At 39.5% G+C, this 22,348-nt stretch overlaps 1 protein-coding gene across 5 annotated transcripts; it reads right to left on the minus strand.

The window, feature by feature from the left end:
- Positions 1-6,533: 6,533 nt before the first annotated feature.
- LOC139954827 (uncharacterized) lies at positions 6,534-19,352 on the minus strand. 5 transcript variants are annotated; one of them, XR_011788197.1, is made up of 11 exons: positions 17,761-19,352; positions 17,429-17,526; positions 17,045-17,090; positions 16,166-16,224; positions 15,542-15,591; positions 13,201-13,307; positions 11,463-11,751; positions 10,846-11,070; positions 10,266-10,455; positions 9,667-9,850; positions 6,534-8,085 (listed from the first exon to the last, which is right to left on the minus strand). XR_011788197.1 is itself a non-coding variant. In XM_071954791.1 (4 exons), exons 1-4 carry the CDS (start codon positions 17,992-17,994, stop codon positions 16,183-16,185), a joined length of 420 nt encoding a protein of 139 aa, XP_071810892.1. In that variant the 5' UTR covers positions 17,995-19,352; the 3' UTR covers positions 15,923-16,182. The 5 variants fall into 5 exon arrangements, 2 of the variants coding, with proteins under 2 accessions (XP_071810892.1, XP_071810891.1); XR_011788198.1 differs by having other exon boundaries at positions 9,667-10,455; positions 11,463-11,746; XR_011788196.1 differs by having other exon boundaries at positions 9,667-10,455.
- Positions 19,353-22,348: the final 2,996 nt, after the last annotated feature.

Below are 22,348 nucleotides of genomic sequence, written 5' to 3' on the forward strand. Positions count from 1 at the left end.
CTTTGGTCCTTGGAGTGGGGAGGAGGCCTTTATGCCTCCTTTGGATCAGGGGCATCTTGCGGGACTGTAATTTTGGTGTCCCCAAAACTGTGTCATTGTGTCGGAAAAGTGGAGAAAGACCATGAAGGTCGGGTGGTGTGCATACACTTAAGGCTGACGCGGCGTCATGGGGGTTTGCAATGTGTATGCCCCCAACCGGCCAGCATGTAGGAAAAATTTCTTGACGGTGTTGCCATCCTTTGTACCGGTTAAGGCAAATTGTATCCTTGGGGGGGGGGGGGACTTTAACTGTGTCCCTCACTGTGCGTTAGATAGACGTTGGAGGAAAGAGTCCCCCAATTGTACCACCGGCATGATTGAGCTAGGCTTGTTTGTCAAGCACCGAGATCTTGTGGATGTTTGGAGGTCCCAAAATCCCCAGGTGGTTGCTTGTACGTGGCATAAACCAGATGGAACAGTTTCATCCAGACTCGACAGGTTTTATGCCCCGCGCAAGTTTCCTCGATCTCGGTGCTCGATTATTTCATGTCCTTTATCTGATCATGACGCTGTTGTCTTGCGCTTGCAGCTGCCGGAGTCTTTTCATGTGGAGAAGGGACTTTGGCGGCTGAACACGGAAATTGTTAAAGAGCAAAACTTCAAGGAGCAATTTGTCGAGAAGTACAGAGGATGGCAGTCCCTCAAGCCTGTTTTTCCCAATGCGTTAGTCTCATGGGACGAGGTCAAGTCCCTCATCAAGCAGTTCGCAATCAGGTATTGTGTTGAGAGAGCTTTTTACGTGACCCGTCATACGGGATACAAAACGTCACGGCCAAACGGCACTACCAAACCATCCCATTCTTACAAACGAACCTCAGGTCAAGCGAGCCAAAAAGGACATATGCTCACCGACCTGCAGAGACAAAACGCCCAACCCCCCACTGAAATATGAAAAAACTACAAAAGGACGTTGAGAGAGCTCACCAACAGAGATTCAAGTTCCATTCCTTGTGCAAATAGAGCAAGGGATGGTTCTTCATCGTCTGATCTGCATGCACTTGGAGTGTTTCTCGATGAGAAACTGCACGGAGCCCGAGTGCGTGCCAGAATCCAGTTTGTTGAGGCGGACGAGAAGCCCACTATTCGTTTTTACCGGGACGACACCAAGTCTGTGCTTGACCGCAGAATAAGGGCAGTGTGTCATCCTGGTGGGGTCGTCGTGGAGAGCCCGCAGGCAGTCCTAGGAGTATTTGGGTCGTTCTTTTCGAACCTGTACTCCAGGGCTGCTGTTAGCGAGGATCTCCAGGAGGACTTGTTGTCTGGTATAGACAAGGCCCCCCCCCCCCTGAGAGTAAAAATGATAGCTTGGGCTCGAATCTCTCCGTTGGTGAGCTCTGGACAGCGGTAGCAGCGATGAAGAAGGGAAAGTCCCCCGGTCCCGATGGCCTCCCGGCAGAGTTATATAGGACCTTCTGGGAGGTCCTCGGTGGGGACTTGAGAGATGTGTTCGCTACCGCTTTCCAGTTGAATTACATGAGCCAAACACAGCGGGTTGGAAATATCGTTCTCCTCCCAAAGTCGGGAGACCCTTTGGACCCTAGAAATAGGCGTCCAATAACGCTGTTAAATGTGGACTACAAAATCCTGGCCAAAGCATTAGGAAATCGCTTATCGGACGTGATGCCGGATATTGTAGGTCCTCTCCAGACTTGTGCTGTGCGAGGCAAGTGTATTCAACATAACCTCTGGTTGATGACAGACTTGATCGAGTTTCTTAAAGTTCGTGATTTGCCATGTGCACTGGTCTCTCACTGGACCAGGAAAAGGCTTTTCACATGGTAGATCACGACTTCCTGTTCAGAACCTTACAGTCCTTCGGATTGAACTCCGTATATATTCGTTGGGTCTCGTTACTATACGAGGACGTCACGAGCATTGTCACTGTTAACGGATTAACTTCTGGTCCCTTCCCGGTTCGAAGAGGAGTCCGTCAGGGTTGTCCTCTCTCCCCGTTGTTGTATGTTCTCTTCAGCGAAACGCTCAGTACCTCGCTGGACAGATGCTTTGGATTTCGACCCTTCAACGTACCGGGTGGGGCTAGAGTTAAATGCGTGCAGTATGTCGATGACGTCACTTGTATTGTGTCGGATCTCGCCTCCTTCAAGCCTTTATCGGAGGTTTTGACCACCTTCCAAAGAGGCTACTGGTGCCAGACTGAACAAGTCCAAGACCAAAGGGCTGCGATTGGGAGGTTGGCGCGGCCAATCCCTCCCGTTCGATGCTACTTGGTCAGATACTTTTTAAGAAAAAGTCACCCAGGAAAGAACCTGGGCACGAAAACCAAACTACCAAACGACTGATCCGCTCTCAGCCCCAGTCCCCTTGCATCGGGACTGTGACTGTGTGATCATCGTCAGGTGTGTATCACCATTCCCGAGGGGAACAGATACTACACATGATCTTAGCCAAAAGGCCGATGTCATGATCAAGGTAAATGGCATCTGGCTAGGTTATGGTGCCCCGGAGGCCACCACTTGGGCCAAGAAGGCTGATCAGGTGGAGGCAAGGCTCGACACATTCGAGGAAGGGAAGGTTACAGTTGTAAATAGGTTTATTGTTCCTCTCCTTTGGTATCCTGGTACGGTGATCGCCGCACCGGATCATGCTTTGGTGCGACTGGAGAGGATCATTTTTGATTTCATTTGGGGAAAGCGCAAACCAAACCTTGTGAAAAGGACCGCTCTGTAAAAGACCCCCTTGAGCGGTGGGCTTGGTTTGGTCCACCTACCTACCATCTAAACTGCGCTTTCTCCTCTTGAAAGGTGTTTTTGTTGCTTTTGAAAATCCTTCGTTTCCCTTTGCTTTTTTTTGTTAGGTACTGGGGTGGCTTTCTTTTTCGACACCACTGGACCGGATCCTTTTCCAGTAACCGGCCAAAGGCGACACGCCCTTCTGGGGTCTATACTCAGATTGGTGACTCTCTTCGTAGAATCAAAGAAGAGGGTTGGCCACATGTTCTGCTGAACGTGGCCCCCTCTGTGTTATACCCAACATTGTTTCGTTCAATGCTCGCGCCTGTGTGCCCGTCGGCTTACCGGACCGCCATCTCTCCAGATGTGTGGCGGTCTGTGTGTTGTAAGTCACTAGATAGCCGTCTCAGGGACTTGGCGTGGAGGATTGCACATGGGGTCCTCATCACTAACCATTTTCGCCTAGTCAGGTGGCGATTAGGTGATGGGATTTGTCCCCGTGTGGGCTGTAAAGCCATCGAGACTATGCAACACCTTTTGCTGGGGTGTCCCTTTGTCCGGTTGGTGTGGGAATGATGGTTTCACGCCTTCGTTATTGGTTGCACACTGTGGGCCATTAGTAGTGATTTTGTTTTGTATGGTTTGTTGCCCTCTGTGTGCCCAACCTGGGTTAGGGATCTGCTGTTGTTGTTTGCCGCTGTCATCAGGAGACACATCTGGAACAGCAGATGCCGCCTAGTTTTCGTTGGGGACGTCTGGAGGGCAGAGGATGTTGTCCCCCTCGTGCAAAGTGACATCAGGTTGCGCATGGAGGCGGACCATGCACGGCTTCCCGACACTGCCTTTCGTAGACGCTGGCGCAAGCCTGTCGTCTACTATCGGGACGGCGTTCCCCGGATGAAATTTGGAGTGAGTTAGTTGGTAGGCGTGGGGGCTGTGTGGTCGTTACATAATATAGGTTGGTTTAATTTTTCTCTTTGTGGTTTGGGGTTGGCTTTTGGGGGCCTGTTTGTAGTGTTTTATTTGTTTTGCTTCTGTTGGCATTTGGGTCTGTGTCCTTTTCGCGTCACGTTAAACGCTGCGTTAGTGAGAGATTCATGGGTTTCAGTTGCTCATGGTTACTACAGATATTGTATTATTATTATTCTGGCAGATGCAGACGAGAAAATTGTGTAACTCTATTTGCCAAATTATTTGAAAAAAATATTAGTGAATCGCACTGATGACTGTTTTTTTTACCCCATTTTTTACCCCATTCCCAGTGGGGGGGGCAGCCGATTTCATGGGGGGCCTCGCCCCCAGGCCCCCCGTTGCTACGCCACTGTTGGTATTACTTCTATATCCTCAAGGGGGTAACACTATTGACCGATTGCTGGACACCCTTTTCACCCTACATAATAGTATCGTACTGCAGTTAATGTAGTAACGGCATGGTATAAATGCACATTAAATAATTAGGTTCCGTATGTTTGCTGGTAGTGATGCGAACTGTATCGCTACGCTGAATGGAAGGCACGCTGGCGTGGTGCATCCAAGCTATTCCGAGCATGGGTTTCCAAATAAAGAAACGAAGTAAAGTTAAAATATCTAAACAGAAGTCAAAAAGAAGGTATTGCGTTATGGTATGGAATAACATTTGGAAGACTATAAGATGTTTGGTTCTGTGTACTCGAACATTCAATACTAGGCTGCTGTCATCCGATACTCTGGATCCGCCACTTTAATGATCTCGTTGGGTTGAGGCCTTTTTTTCCTCCCTTGCTTAATAAAAAGAAGACGGTAACGTTAATATCAGAGTGTCGCCGTTATTGTTGTCACAGATCTTTACCGACGGGCTTACCCATTCCATCCCTCTCCCGTTTGGCCGCGCCACAACAACAAAAGTTTGTGAACAGGATAACACAAAAGGAATTATTTATCATAACCATACTTGGTGTATGAGTGGCCCATAGTCAGTAAATGAACCCTATTCATTTTGGTCTCATATCATGAATCCATAACAAGGTCACAGGGTAGGATGTTAATTATATGTTGGAGGGTCAAATGTTAAAACCTTTAAATTTCAAGCACTAGTCATCCACCATAAGCTGAGATTTCTTTAAACTTGCAATGATTGTATTGAGACAGCCCACGGGTGATGCAATTGATATCATGAATATGAAAGGATAGGCAGGGCTTTTGTTAGCAAACTTTTGTATGTGCAATCATTCAACAACGTACTGATCATTCATTACTATACTTGGTGGGGTGCCCATGCATAGTCAGTAGATGCATATTCAGTCATTTTAGTGCTCATCTCATAAATATTAATTAGATAACAGGGTGAAACATTAGTCTTCAAATTGGAATAAACAAGCAACCATAAGATGAAATTTCTTCAAAAATGGTATGATGATACTGGAATGAAACTGATTTGATAATAGGTGATGATTGATTAAGCACAATATCCTATGATAGGTACAATGTCCTAAGATAGGTTACCTCCAAAGTTCTCATAATTATTGGAAAGAATGTTTCATATAGCACAGACTATAAGAGTAAAGAAGATTGGTAAATACGAAGCAAAAATATAGTTTATTGATTGAGTAATGGTAAGACTTACAGAATTTATAAAGGTTGCAACCTTTACAGGAAGTGGCAAGAGTGGCTTAAAATTTGCTCCGTTGCAGGGCTCTCTTTATTAACACATGGAGTATTGCAAAACCCACAATTTTTGGGTATCAAAGTAGAATATCCCTTTTCTGGACAGAAAGAACAAATTATGCACATTACCTAAACGATAACTCACATGAGATTTAGCTTCAGAAATAAGATGTGAAATATAGCTCACAAAAATAACCACATTTTGATCACTCTACAAGACAAAGTAACCAAAATGCTGAGTAATTCATTGTTTTCTACCTCTGTATAATCAGGTCTTTTGTTGAGTCAGTTTGTTTGCATGCTAAACATTTCACTAAAATTGCTGGAGGAAGATTTTGAATGATGGTGAAACTAGTCACATCCCCTTTGTGGCTGATAACAACCAATCTGGTTTATACAATTGTTTACCTTTCATCAGTGGCACCTGTCAAGGGACAAATTTGTAAGGCTGAAAGAATTACAACTGACTTGAACATGGACAGCATATTTTAAAGTATGTATCATAGTTTAATATTATGCTTTGTGTTCAATATAACTATATTGATAAAAATGTAGCGGGTTAAAACTCAATTTCTCTACTATAAATAATACTTTGAAATCATTAAACTGTCAATCTCTCCCCTCATCTAAGTCATTCTTATAGGTTGTTCACATGACACATTACGGAGAAAATGCAACTGTCTGTATAAAAAATTATATATTTATAGCCATGTAATATTTGCAAGAAGGAAAGGTAGTCAGTCTATAACATGCATCCTTAACAGCTTTATCAACACAAAAACAAAGTATAGCAAATACACCCACAATTTGTAATGGAAATGAATACAATATACCCCCCCCCCCCCATGGCTACTGAGATCAATTGAAAGAAGTAGAAAATGAATGAATAAATTAAATACAATAGTAAGTACTGTTCAGTAAAATGCATAATTTTGCATGCATCAGTTAACATGCAGTGAGATGGATAAACATAGTTTTGTCCATATTGTAACTGCTATGCATTGAGCAATCAATACAATTCTGAAGAATTAAGAATGCTGAGTAGATGAAGATGATAAAAAATGGGAAGGGAATAAATAGGTGAAACCAATGCAGTGCATTGAGCAGTTCCTTACTGAATATTTACACACGTCTTTTGGATGAGATGATTACACAGTGATTACACAGTATATGTAAATGTATAGACTTTTTACTGTGGCAAAAATATACACACCAAATAATATATTTGCCCAAGCTTCCCCTCTTGAGACAGCATTAAGGTTTTCAATTTGACCCGTTCACCACAAATGTTGTGCACTTAAAGACTTTAGGTACGAGGTGTACCTGAGCATTCCTTGTTGATATATCATGTTTATTATGTTTCTACAACATCTCTGTTTCTCCCAAATGACCTTTGACATGACTACACCCAAAACTGCAGACTTCTTGTTCTCAATGTCATAGTCAACCTACATCGCATGTTCCATTTTTGAGCTATTGTGTTTATGATATTACAATATTTTGAACCCCGTTGACCACAAACGACCTTTGACCTTCATAAATGATGTAACATGAATCTGGTGTTCTCAAATGTTCTAGTGAATACTCAGTGTGGTACAATTACACACCAAATATGCAATCTGTCCAAACTTCCTTTGCGATATTTTGTTTATGAAGGTGGGATAGCGTAGAGCGACAGGTAAGAGGGGAGTGAAGTAAATGTTTGGTATATGTTGATTTCAAATGACCATGTGACCTCAACTAAAGCAATAATAGGCTCCTTTCATTTTATGGTACATCTACAAACCAAAATATGTCAAAGATTCCCTTCTTACAATATCCTCCACCAAAATCAATAGGCTTCTCTTACTCAATATTATACACCTTCATACCAAGTACGAGATCTGCCGAAGCTTCCAACATCGAGATATCATGTTCACAAGGTTTTAACAATTTGACCTCTGGACTCTAACAGACCTTTCACCTCCACCAATAGCAATAAGCTTCTTGTGCTCCATGTGGTACAACTACTCACCAAATATGATATCTGTCAAACCTTCCCTTCTTGATTTACCGTTTAACTAGCTGGGAGTCACAAACGCACACACGCACCATCATGTATGCAAAGGTTAGGATTTTCATCCAACCAAAACTTATTCATGTATTGTGTTTACAAGGATCACAATTTCACTCCTGCAAGTTGAACCCAAATGACCTACACCAAAACAATAGGACTTTGTTGTTAGAGATGTACACCATTGTACTAAATATGTGATCAGCCCAAGAGTCCTTCAGATATCTTGCTTGTAGCATAGGCATCACAAACACACGCACATTTATGTATAGATGTAAACATGACCACAACGTTACCATTATAATAAAAACAAAATACAAATGGCATGAAAGTTTTGACAGTATTAAGTACACTTCCAAGAGTAGACTACACAGTGCTGCAAGTAGACCCATTCATGATTGATGTTACGAAATTGTAACAAAAGGGCTCCGACCTGGTACTGTCATCGCTAACAAACAAAATGAGCTCATTTGAACATGTTTGTGCAGCTGGCAAGACCTTGTGAGGGTCATGGACAAATGTGATTTGGGGTTTTGGTCTGCAACCTCCAGCAGGAGGTCGACCTGCCCCTGTCACAAAAGCAAGGATGTGTCCAATGGTGATTTCATTGCTGAATTTCTTCAGTGACTTCCTTGGGAAGGGCGGCTTCCAGTTCATTGTCTGCAGAGGAAGGAGGAGAAATACCATTACTGGTGTAATAAATGTAAGAAAACACATCCTGTGATTCCTTGCCGATTAAATCTGGTCTGAAAAATGGAAAGCAAAAAACAAATGACCATCTTTCTCCTCTCCTAAAATTCGCATTTTTGTATAATGATGGATAAACTTCGATGGGAGATGTATACAAAGATCTGGTGACCTATGTCCAAACGATTTTCAGCATTTTATGTTTATAGTGATGGAATGCTTGATTTCTTTCATAAATTCCTCATTTTCTCACAATGCTTGACTGTTAAACCTATCATTAGGTTGCTAACACAACATGACCTGGTGACCCCTATTGACCTTTGATCCAACCAAAAGTCAATTATTCTTGTTATGAGTGAGGTGCACTGCATATAGTATTAGTATGGCTCTTTCCGAGGTATCGTGTGTACAAGATTTGTTCTGATTTGATCACTGTGTACCCCTATGACGTTTGACCTCTACCAAAAACTACCAGTACGTATGAGATTGGTTCAAGCACCTTTGGGATTCCATGTTGTAATTATAGCGAAGCATAAACTGTCTTGGGGCCTAATTGAGGAAGCATCATGTTTGTTGTGTCATTATCTGTCAGAGTTAACTTCATAGTATGTCAGAGTTGAATACACAGTTCCCACTGATCAAAACTAAGCACGTTTGCTGGCTAAATGTATTTAATAAGTAAATAAAGAAAACGGATTTAAGGACAGGGAATACTTAAAGGAATTGAATGAAACCAGAGAGAATGCTATCAAACAAAGTTAGGACATTAACACTTTCAGTAATGTCTTCAAGGGGGGCTGAAGAAGCAGACTGAAAGCAATGATGAAAGTCTTTATCACAAGGACGTAAATAACAAACATGTAACACAACATTATTATATTGTTAAATCTGAGTTGTAAAAGTTATCATTTATCAAAACAGCAACATTTCAGTGATTGCACTGACAATTAAATATCTCTATAAGAGAATTTAGTGGTAAATCAATTAAATTGATTTATTTCTTTTTCACAACATGCATTTCAACGTTAACAAATAACATGAAGTAGTAGTGAATAATTAATGAAGTGAAGGAAGCGGAACAAAAAACCCTTGCGGGCTTGACGGGGTGCTTCACTCCCTAAAATACTGAGAAAGAGACCAATCAAAGTACAACAAAGCAAAATATACAATATCATACAATATGGCAATAATACCATAACAAAACAATAACCCCCCCCCCAAAAAAAACCAGGTTTGAAATATAATGTCGCACATCATGCTTTGGTGGGTGACAACCACATAGGACAATAGAAATAATAGGTCATTGTCTCTTTCTTATTATTGTTATAATTTATTCATATCAAATCTATAAGTAAAATTCCATGTACAAACATTTCTCCTATCTGTATAAAAATGTACAGTATATACTGACCTGGTGAGGGGTCGGATTGTACTCAACAGAATATTAAATGTAACCATCACAATTACATTTTTGAAATCAGAAGGACAAATTACAGCGAAGTAAAAATAGAAAGAAAGACACTCAATGAAAAAAGAAATTAATAAACACAAGACCTTCCATTTTAAAGCAGAACTCTCTGAGAGCTGATAGCACTAGCTCCTCTGCATTTCTACGGTTGCTGCCGACAACTGAAAACTGAGGCTTCAGGATCAGCAGTATACCCTCAGCTGTCAGACAAGCTTCACTGTTGTGCTGCAATACTGTCCTGCAATTGTTCTTCCTTAGAAGCTGGAGCACCTGGAATACAGTATGAAAGATTGAGTAAGCTTTAAATGTAATTTTTCATGTTTGTGGCAAATCACACAAGAGTGGTGAATGAAAGGTGTATATAAAACAAAATGGTTGTGTTATTAATAGTGCATCTACATATGGAAAAAAAATGGTGTGTCATCAAATTGGTTCTTTATGCTTAATAATAGGAATGGACATTTGATACAAATTCTCTCCTCTGCCTAGTATGCTTTGTAATTTATTAGCAGCTGAATTCTTCCTATAGAATTGGTGAGAACCTAACTTAAGTAAATTAATGAGTGTAGGCTAAAGCTAGACAGATCGTGTCAAGGTAATGACACTGCTATACTTTGAGAGGGGTTATATGCCCTTTATTATTGAATTGTAACTCCCTTTAACCGCAAGCAAGGCATAGGCATACCTCGTAGGTCATAAATCCTTGAACGAACTGGTCAATCATTCCTTGTGTACGAATCACTGCATAATATAGGGAGACCTCTTTTACAAAAGTTTCCAAGTGCTCAAACTTCACATAAGAAGGAAGACCCTCAATTTCGCCATTTGCAGCTTTCCAAAATTCTTCCTAGTTCTTCAGAACCTGCTGACAACATCTGTAAAGGAAATAATGAATAATAAATTGCAGCAAAATTATTCATTAATTATACCTTAGTATCTCCACAAACTATACAATGCAAATCAGAGCATTACACAGAATTAAAATATTGCATAGCTTAGTAACCCCGTCATGAAGTGTACAATGGTAATGCAGGGTTTAAGTTTCTCCAAGATGGACCAGATAATACCTATCCTCTTAACACAATACCATTCCTGTAATAAAAACAATTTCACCCAGATCATGTCCACTGCAGAGTCTGTGTTTCTATGTGTATTACTAGTCACCCTATGGAAAGTCTTATCATAAACAAAAGAGAGAGACAACAAAAATACTCACAAAGATCAACATGCTTTCTCATATACTGCAATTAGTCCAGCACCCTTACCCTTTTCAAGTCACTTCTAACAGTAGAATGACTGACATCTCCTACTTTCACTACCCACTTGAGTAATGTCTCCAGAAAGGATGTAATCCACCAATGGGGAGGAGAAAATTTAAGGTGATTCCCCACCTTGAACAATACATAGAACTATCATCTCTCCCATCATTTTATACAGACCATTCTTGTATTTTGAAATACATGGTTTGAAAACCACTCCATTTGGTGATGCTTCATGCAGGTAGAAAAAAAAGAAAAGAGTAACATTGCATAAGTGATAAAAAACAAAACAAAACATGACAATTGTTACAGAGTGAGAGAAGTAAAATATGGAATGATGCTTTTGCAGAAATGGCCATTGAAAAACCATTTAAACCAAGATAACATAAGGGACTTAAATTATAGTTTGCCCTTGACTGACAAGCCATTCACATTTTCACATTTGAACGATTGATTGCAAATGGCCCTCATGAAGGCTTGCACACTTATTACACAATATTGCTACACCTGAAAGGGCACCTTATAATGTCTTGGATTTGCCATGTAAGAGACTTGCATTAATGTGTAGCTGCATGACAGCCTGTATCCTAGTTAGCTACAGGACATCAAGAAGCATAATCTACCTTCAAGCATGCCACTCTCTTGACACATTGCCTTGATGAGCAGCCTGAAATACTCGCGTCGAGGACCACCAAGGTCAGCCGCATCTTCCTCATACTCATCTGTGCTGAACTTGACACTCAGCATTCCTTTCTTGACATGAAGGATTTTCTTCCAAAATATGGAAGCGAGGTTTTCCAGATGTTGTTTCTGCTGATAGTAATATTTCTATCAGCCCCATCAATGACTTGGTCACTATGTGCTTGAATCAGCCCTGTGATAGCTTCAGGTGTCATTTCAACCTTTCCTGTGCTGTGAAAATTGTAAGACTGCGCTGAATTTTATTCTTATATTTGGCTCGGAGCGCAAGTGCTGTGCTAAAAGGTTGGGTCGGATGGAGTGGGGAAGGGGCACTGGCGGATCCAAGGGGGGCCATGGCCCCCCCCCCAAAGGTGAGCCAAAAAGGATTTCCGAACATCCACTAAATCATATGATTGGCAATTAAAAAAATAGAGAGGATTAGCAGTGGTAGACTAGTCTAAACCATTTCGTTTTCTGGTTTAAAATTAAATGCAGAGCTCCCAACTGACCAGCAATTCGCGGGAATTAGACCCGCTGACCCACACAAGCGTCCGAAAAAACCGCATTGTAATTGTCAAGTATACATAAAAAAATTTGCATCAAATTTTGACTTAGCAACCATCATTTCTTTAGCACTTAGCATAATAGAGTATAAAACCTCCTTTACAGCATCATTTGAACCTCAAATTAGCCTATATTTCTTTTCATTGGGGCGAGCAGCGAACATTTTCATGCCACGGGAAACAATGAATTATCACCTACTATTCAATTTATTGATGTTACACACCAAAAAATGCATATTTCTCATAAAATTTTGGGTGACAAAAGCCTTTCTAAGTGCCACCATTTTACATGTAGGCATCACCAGGATACCAAAAAAATCCCTTATACCCCTCCCCGGGACGGTGATTCGTGGCATGGACCAGCATTTGCCTTCTCAAAAGTTGGGAGGTATGTAAATGTATGAGCATGAGGATTTACAGTTTAACACCATTTTGCAGTTACAGGCTGGTTGTAAGAAATTTATAACCTATGAGAAATAACATTTCTTGAGAAAGATGATCCCAACTTTGTTTTATAAATATTTTAGCAATAGCCCCTCCCCTTAGGCCCCCTCCCCCATATCACTCTAATGCCATTTTGGCCCCTCCCAAACAAAGGCTCTGGATCCGCCAGTGGGAAGGGGTGAGGGCATGGGTGCCAGGAGGATGCTAATTGTCATTTAATGTGATACATTACACAGACTACATTGTCTGTCACAGATTACATTAGACAATGCAGAAAATGTAGGTCCTCTTAACTTTTCAAATAAAACTCAAAAAATGCATTGTGGTTTTGATAATGTAACATGAGCAGTTTTCTTCAAGAATCTGACAAAATGTATAGTGAGGGTGGACATGTTTACAATGGTTTCAAGATTTGACCTCTGATGACACCTAATGACCTTTGCCCTCCACCAAAACAGTAGGCTTCTATTACACAATGTGGTACTCCTACACACCAAATATGAGGTCTGCCCATGATCCCCTTCTTGAGATATTGTGTTTACAAGGTTTTCACAATTTCACCCCTGGTGACCCGAAATGACTTTTAACCTGGCATAACCTGACATGAGCTTCTGTGGTGTGTTTCAGTATGAAAACATGGGTCAGTCATATTTTCAGAACAAAGAAATACTACCTTGCATGGGTCCCTCTTGACTGGGATCATCTTGTTCATACTCATTCAAGCTTTCTTGTAATGCCTGTTCCAGTGCCGAATCAGGATCATGCAGAAATTCAACAGGCCTGTATTTTGATAAAATTATTAGTTACAAGATCATCATTCTTAAACATTTGAATCTTGACATACAAAAATATGTGTGACAGAGTACATGCAAAGCAATACTCATTAAGTAAAAGTGATACACTCCAAAGGCAAAACTGTGATTGAAAATTCAAATTTGTATTGATCACTTGTGTATATTTGTATCAGGGCATCAACTGCTGAAGTTGCCTACACAAGGTCTTAATCATGAAAGTAACTAAAAAGATTAAATGATTGATACAATAAAATAAGTAATATCAAATAAAACAGAACTTAAAAAGTTAAGTAAAATAACATCAAATAAAATAATTGAAGCTTCAGAATTCCCTAAGTCAGTACTTTGTTAGAAAGAAAGTATTGGCATAATATGTTTCAACACTTGAGGTCAATGTTTGCAAACAAAGTGTCCAGACAAAGAAAGTGCCCTGCACTTTTCTATTTATTATGAAATGGGAATTTTTAACCGGTGACCAATTCATACAGTATTGACTCTGGTTTCAATGACAACAGTTTACTTCCAAAAAAAAAATGCGGGAAAATAATCCACTCATTCATGACTAAAACTTCTTGCAACATGTTTGAAGTGGCTCTGAACATAGTCAGGGCAATAGCCTTGTTTTATTCTGGGAGAGAGAATTAATGACAAGTCTCATCATAATTTGTAGAAACCAGATAAACGAACAAAATAAAACGAAACAGTTGATGAAAGTCATAGTAATGTATATTCAAACGTTTTCGAAGATTTCACATCTTCCTCGTCAGGAAATAGATAATAAAAAAAAATCTCTTATGTATAGTGCATGCGAAAGTTGTAGTATTAATGATGACTATGTATGTTCAAAGATATAGGAGGTTCTTGACATTTCTGTTCAAATATCTCACTATCGAATTTTCTTTAGATATAATAGGGTGTACTTTACCTTCGTGTACTTTAATTTCTTGAAATTTTGCTTGATCCGAAACCAGAGTGTCAAGTTTAGCATAATACTCCTGGTTATTAATTATAAGCAAACCATTTCTTTTATCAAATTTGCATAGTTTGATGCTGTCATCCTTGCTTAAAGACTGTAACGTCCTATGTAACTCTCTGTTTTGTTTCTTGCGGCATATTTGACATAATTTTATTTTATTTGGCATAATTGGACCGAAACATCTTGCTTTTCTTGACACAGAGGTGTGTTTACCCTCTGAAACTAACTCATCATACAGTTCAATGGTCTATCGTAAGCCAACTAATACAAATGTAATTCTCAATTTCCATGCCATTTGTCCATGGGTTTGTAAGATCGGCTTAATTAATTGTTTCCTTAATAGGGCATTTGTTGTGTGCAGCAATTGGTCCTTATTCCATACAGAGGTCTCCAAATTAAAAGAGATTTTATACCATAATGGTTATCCCAGCAGGATTTTGGAAGAGTGTGTATACAAATTCCTCAATAAGAAACTTAGTTCTGAAGTGGATAATCAGGATAAGGATGATGACAGTAAGTACATGATTACCATTCCATTCATAGGTCACCCTTCACTAAATTTCAAGAGATCCTTAACTAAACATTTTCGAGGCGTTAACAAGAAGTGTATTATAGTTTTCAAAACGTTTAAAGTCAGTAATTACTTTTCCTTGAAAGATAAGACCCCCATGGCCCTTAAAGCCAATGTCATCTATTCATTTGAAGGTTCCTGTGATAAGAACCAAACTTACATCGGTAAGACTAAAAGACATCTGGCTACAAGGGTCAAGGAGCACTTATCTGATAAATCTGCAATCTATGAGCATATCACTCACTGTATAGACTGCCGATCAGCTAACATCACCAACTTTAGTGTCATAGACAGCGGCTATACAGACTTCGAAATTAAAATTAAGGAGGCACTGTACATCAAGAAACTTAAACCGGTTTTAAACAATCAACTATTTCAACATGGATCGTCATTTATTCTCAACTTATTTTAGAACCTCCTATATCTTTGAACATACATAGTCATCATTAATACTACAACTTTCGCATGCACTATACATAAGAGATTTTTTTTTATTATCTATTTCCTGACGAGGAAGATGTGAAATCTTCGAAAACGTTTGAATATACATTACTATGACTTTCATCAACTGTTTCGTTTTATTTTGTTCGTTTATCTGGTTCTACAAATGTAAAACTCTTCCTAAATTTTTCTCATCATAATTCTTTGCACATTAAAATACCAATCCACTTACACAAAGTCAGTTGCAATAAAAAGGAGCTGATGCACCTCATCCATGTTTCACTAAAGAGAAGAGGGGAAAACAGAGAAAGGCACATTTGAATGTCACCCACTGAATGATGAAAGGTAGTTAAAGTGCACTTATTGGTCAAATCATACACACTTCAATTGTTGTATCATGAATAGTTGTGTTCCAAAATGAAATAGCACATATTTCCTAGGAGCTTTGTGACATGATTTGCTATCTTGCAAATCTTATCACATACAATGATAACTCAAAACTCAAAAGCCCAGTCATGATTGAAATTACAACCTTTCACCTCTACCAAAAACACACAGCTCCTACACTGACTGTGATACATATACTATCTAGATACTAAGCATGAGATTACAGTATTCCAAGCACCTTCCTGAGATACTGTGCAAACGTGGTTTCTACAATTTGACCACTGGCGAGCTCCACCAAATACAATTGGATTATTGCTCTCCATAAGGTACATCCACACATTAAATATGAGAAATGTGCATGTTTCCCTTCTTGTGGTATTTTGATTACAAGCTGGTGTCACACACATATGGCTGCTTCATTTGCTTCTGGTGCAGAATCAAAACTAATCCACTAGCTGGTATGGTTTACCTTGAATGCCATCTATTTCATGGTCGGTGGGCAGCTTCCTCAGTTGGTTCTTCTATAACCTGGAATATTCAAAGAAGGATGGTATAATCTGTGTAATAATTTTCGTATCAAAACGGTAAAGAGATAAAAAGGTGCTCATCACTTTAGGTATAGGAAACACTTTGTTTCATTAGGTTACTTCACACATTCTCAGTGTAATTGCCAGGTACAAGCTTGGTCATCAATTTCAGGTTTAATTCCTAAATTCATAATTGACCTGTCCATGTGTATTTTTATTGCCATGTCTACAATGGTCCAAAACTGATATGGCAAATTAAAATTTACCTTTTTGCTTCTCTGAGTGAACATTTTATTTTACCCCCCCCCCCCTCTCAATTCTTAGGAAACAATTACTTCCTCAATCCAATCTACTTGATATTTCTATTAATATGTGCCATTTTCAATCTCTCTCCTTGACATACTTTAACAACAAACTGTAATAATTGAAGCATGCAATCTCCATGTTATGCTTAATACATTTCACCTACATAACAAAAATAACCTAACACAATGAAATGGCAGAAGTTTCATTCTTTAGTTCCTTTATTCCACCATTCTTAATGCTCAATTGACATGTTTCTGCACATCCCACCCATATAGATCCACCTGGACCATGGTTGAGAAGCTCTTGCAAACACAAAGGTGCTTGGAAGCACATTTATTCAAACAATTCAAAATACATAGTGAGATAATGCGTAATCACATTTCATTGTTTTGCTGATTAGCAGCTGAGGCATGATTGACAAACATGTTTTAGGCAGGATAAACAAAAGTGGTTTTGAAGTTGGCTTGTTAAAACACATTGATTGTTTCGTGAGCAATGTCCAGCTGTTTACTTACAACAGTTGGAAGGTCTTCGTTGTCTGAACTGCAATCATGAGGTGGGCTGTTTAATTGAGGTGAGGTTCAACAGAAAAAAAATTGTTATTATGTAGAGGGTCACAACACACACAATAACATGCAACCACACATAGCATGAAGCAAATGTTATAAAAATAACCATGACATAAATATATAGTTACATTCGAGAAGAGTAGCCATATCTCAAAATGTATTAAATATGATCAGAAACAAAATAAATGGTGCCCAGTAAAATGATAAAGCCAAACAATTACCTGTTCAGCATGAATTAAATGATGAGAAAACAAAGAGGAAATTACATAACCATGCTTGATCAATGCACTGAAATAGAAAGATGAAAACTTAAATTGACCACTAACAAACCTTTGTCTTATGGAATCTGAGGCTGATTGACCACAAAGAGCTACGTGGGGCCTAAGTTGTGTCTGTGGAACAGTTCTCTCACACTTTTTGCACTGCTCCTGAGTGAGAGGACAAAGAAATAAATTTGAAGGAACATAGCGTCTTTACCAGCTCATTTGCTAAATTTACAGAGAAATCAGAAATGATCAGGGTCATTTAAAAAGGGGGCCACTGCAATTTTCTGGTTCCGTGTCAAAGATGAAATGTCTTTAAATATCATGTGCAAATCTTATTTTCTGAACCATTATCTTAAGTTATGTGTATTTACCAACCCTTTGTAAGAGTAAACAAACCTTCAATCTGATCAGGCTGAGGTTAGACTGGATTGGGCGCACGTATATCTTTGCAGATCGGGCTGCTTCTCGTAAGGAAGCTATCCCGTATCCCTCTGATGGCAACGGGATGACGTTGAGGGCCCTGTTGCTTCCAGAACACTTCAAGTAGTCGAAACCCCCTGCTTCAATAAATTTGGGATAATGCTGAACAAGTGTTTCTTTTACCTCTTCTGGGGATGAATATGCATCCATCGTAATTTGATTTTTACCAAGTCCTGCCTCTTGTAGGACCTTTGTATGGAATGGTGATGGGGACTGAGACTGCAAGAAAGACAAAAATGATTTGTTGATAATTTAGTCTGAGCAGTTTTTCAGTGATTAAATGTAATCTATAGTGAGAGTATTTGACAGAATAGATCCTGTTAATACAGGGAAAAGCAATTGGTGTGACAATTATTATAAGCTGCATTCACAACAAATGCTAAGGACCACGTAAGGCTTCCTGTAATCTAAGTAATATGTTAGAATTTACTCAACATGGGTCTACAAATTACCTCGGCAGACCACTTACCTGCTTTTCTTTTCAATTTCAGAATGTTTGCTTTTGTCACCAGATGAAATGTGTAAATGAGATATTACTTTGATCAGAATTTGTTACACTAGAGTTGTTCCATTTTTCCTTTGTTCGGATGGAGCAAAATAGGGGTTAATTCAAACTAAGTAAGAGTCAGTGTCACTATTTTGGCAATTTGTCATTTAAAGAAATTCATGCTGGATCTACCAGCTGCCTAATAATTTACTACAGTGGTCATGACCATTGGAACACTGACATACAATTCAGTAATTGTTGTAATGTTAATGCAACATTACAAAAACAATAGACATTCCAGTATAAAAGCACCAAATACTGAAAACACTAATTAAACAAATAATCTCATGTCTTTTACACCATTTGGCTTTCTTTAATTGTCTGACTTTTAAGTTACTGTTGTTGTGTTGGACAGCACAAATACAATGTTAAGGTGAAGTTCTTGCATCTTTTCCTCTTTTTTGCTGCAGGTGCTGTTGTGGCAACACTGAGGTTTCTAAAGATGGATCGTCTCTCAAAAACTTTACATGGGAACAAAATAAAACGGATTTGAGCAGTTTCCATACAGCAATATTTTCTTTAATAATGTCATTGAAAAAAATGACTTTCACTACATGGTGCATTGCCCTCAGATGAACTGAAACTATCTCATCTGTATCTTAAATGTGGCTGCTTAGGAACATGCAGGCCCTTCACAAAGATAATGAACTTAAGGACAATTTCTGTCTCAATCATCACAACCTTTAACTTGCTAGCACACATAATGAAACACGGAAGCCTACTTGCAATGGAAGTCAATTGCAAACAGTACTTAAATGACTAACTCATTGCTAAATTCTGTCAATTTTTTTATTATAAGGTAGGGATAAAAGCAGATTGTGTGATTCAATTTACACAAAATAGAATGCATGTTCTATGCTTCAAACCACTAGATGTTCAGGTGGACAAAATATGAATTATTCATTTACCTGCTTGACTGCTGGCATTTGAAATGCCTAAGGCTGCCCTACATGTACTTAGTAACTGGCATTGTTTCCCAACACTTGCAAGGCCCAAATTTGCCAGATCTGTGCGGGATAGTTCCAGAACCCCCCCCCCCCCGGGTGATATCTAAAAAAAAAAAACACAGTCATTGCATCCATCTGAAAGCAGCAATGTTAAATCAAACAATTATTCGAGAAAATTTGTATCTCTCAATCCTTTCAGTCATGCCCTGAATAATATCTGCTGTATTAATTGCCCCAATTATAGCACCTAGAAAAGTTTTCTGATTACTATCTACCAGCCATGGGTAAAATGACCTCAGAGGGGCTAATGCAGCAGACCTTTAAACAGTCATACTTATAGTTGGAAATGATAGCACCAGAGCCTTTTCTTAACATATACTATTTAGGGGGAAAGAGCGGCCTCCCCAATCCGCTACCAGGCCCTTGACTCACCTCATTTGGCCCTCCAAGTAAAGGTCACTGTTTTGGCATGTAAAAGAATAAACGATTACACATACCTACTTGGCTACCATCAGAATGCCATAGTAAACCTTTAATAATTCGTTGTTATAATAAATAAGTAAATGCATACATATTTGATGACTTTTATTCCATTTCAGGTTCATGCTGATTAAATTGGGACTTGGCGTGGACTATGCAACACCTTTTGCTGGAGTGTCCGGTTGGTGTGGGATTGGTTTCACGCCTTCGTTATTGGTGTTATTGGTTGCACACAGTGGGCCATTAGTAGTGATTTTGTTTTGTATGGTTTGTTGCCCCCTGTGCGCCCAACATTGGTTAGGGATCTGCTGTTGTTGTTTACCGCTGTCATCAAGAGACACATCTGGAACAGCAGATGCCGCCTAGTTTTCGATGGGGACGTCTGGAGGGCAGAGGATGTTGTCCCCCTCGTGCAAAGTGACATCAGGTTGCGCATGGAGGCGGACCATGCACGGCTTCCGACACTGCCTTTCGTAGACGCTGGCGCAAGCCTGTCGTCTACTACCGGGACGGCGTTCCCCGGATGAAATTTGGAGCGAGTCAGTTGGTAGGTGTAAGGGCTGTGTGGTCGTTACATAATATAGGTTGGTTGAATTTTTCTCTATGTGGTTTGGGGTTGGCTTTTGGGGGCCTGTTTGTAGTGTTTTATTTGTTTTGCTTCTGTTGGCCTTTGGGTCCGTGTCCTTTTCGCGTCACGTTGAACGCTGCGTTAGTGACAGATTGATGGGTTTCAGTTGTTGTTTTACATACTGGGTTTGTTTTTGGTTTTGTTGACCTTTGGTCCGTGTCCGTTTTTCTTAGCACGTAAAAAGCCAGGTATGTAAACCAGCATTTGCATCCAGGTCCAAAGTAAAATAGTAAAAGTGTGAGTTTATAGTCTTGTATCAAGGCTCAATGCCTTATCATCTGACTCTTTACACTTCTACCCTCTGGTCACTAGGCCTTAACACTCCTAGTACCGTTCACACTCCCTTTGGAAGTCGCTATCCTGCTTTGTTAGCTGCCATATAGAGGCGCCGGGCTCCACTCACATAGTTCTATTACTGCCCTCACAGGTCCCCATTTGCAGCTGGGTGGACTGAAGCAATCGAAGTGAAGTGTCTTGCTCAATGACACACTGCATATGTTCCACGGTGGGACTCAAACTTAGGACCTAGCATGGCGAGGCCAATTCTCTTACCACTAGACCACCTCACCTCCAAAGTTTATACCCTTTAGCATTAATAGTACTCATTAAACTGAGCCGACATGATTATTTAAAACAGAGATTGCCAAAATTACAGAAATTCAGAAACGTGCATCATGAATTTTTTTCATGCAAGATAATGTTAACAAATTATGGCACACCTTAAAACAATTAACATTAATGCCACTTCTTGTGTTGTAATTGAGTTATCACTATGACAAGTTTTCATACCAAAAATTGTTACCAACGGCTACATTAACATTTTACACACCCAATTGTTGTAATTATACTTTCAAGTGTCAAGAACTGAAATTTTATATGCCAAATTCCCACCAAAATCTATACTTTGTTTTCCATAGATCCTGAATTATCCCCCAAAGTTAATTGCTGGCTAACAAGTCTTCTTTGATACTTAAAAGTAGGATTAGGTTGTGCCACATAAGCACATACACACCTAAATACATTAAGAAAGAAGTAATGCACTGATCCTAATCACATGAAAGGTAAGGCCATAATACCAAAAAAGAACATTTCTATTGAATATGAACCAATCAGATTAGTAGTTTGTAACTTTACAGTAAAAATACAAACCTGTTTATGGTTGAAAAGGCATGGATATTCATCCTTAATGTCAGATAATGTTGGCTTCTCATCTGTTATCCATTTTCGTCTTACTGTATATGTAATATCCATAAGCAGGCAAACTTTGTGAAGTTTTGCTTTGTGCGCTTGGCCTCCTCCTTCAGCCACCTTAAAACAAAAACCACAAAAGGTAAAACCAATCACAGAAATCAACAACAGAAAAGAAGCAGGTTTGGTTCTTAAAGGAATTGTCTGGTGGAAGATTTTTATACATTGTCCTTGTAGTTATTATTTTTCTCTTTCTAACCATGTAAAAATTGTCCCCATTCGACGTTTTCTTCTTGTAGAATTCTGGTTTTCAAATTCACCAGTTTCTCACCAAAAGTACCGTTTGTTCGAACGCTTCAATATGGTGATTGCCTGTTTTGACTTGAAGTTAGCACTCCCAATTCCGCAGCAAATAAACTCACGTGTAAGCACATTGGATTGCCTCATATATATAACGTACATACTCGCGAACGTATATACTACGATGCTCAGTTGGTGTACTTGTATAGCGGTACACATAGTGCACTCACACTCAAACCACATTTCATTAACTGTTCTTCGAAATCGCTGAAATAAAATTCACGGATCAAATTAACAGTAAAAGGAAACTTGTAAAGTACTTGTTAAACCGAAAGATGAAACTTGGCGGAATCGATGTCATCGCAGAACTGTCCGATTGTAAACGTTACAGTAGCCTATACACGCGAACATTCT

The sequence above is a fragment of the Apostichopus japonicus genome, chromosome 17, assembly GCF_037975245.1.
Source record: "Apostichopus japonicus isolate 1M-3 chromosome 17, ASM3797524v1, whole genome shotgun sequence".
Taxonomy (NCBI): Eukaryota; Metazoa; Echinodermata; class Holothuroidea; order Aspidochirotida; family Stichopodidae; genus Apostichopus; species Apostichopus japonicus.

Bases quoted from the DNA above. Each gene is read 5' to 3' on its own strand.
- LOC139954827 (XM_071954790.1), bottom strand. From the start codon at position 17,994: ATGGATGCATATTCATCCCCAGAAGAGGTAAAAGAAACACTTGTTCAG. The intron at 17,527-17,760 runs GTTTGTTTACTC...CCTCTCACTCAG, and splicing joins TCAGCCTGATCAGATTGAAG to GAGCAGTGCAAAAAGTGTGA. The intron at 17,091-17,428 runs GTTTGTTAGTGG...TCAATTAAACAG, and splicing joins TCAGATTCCATAAGACAAAG to CCCACCTCATGATTGCAGTT.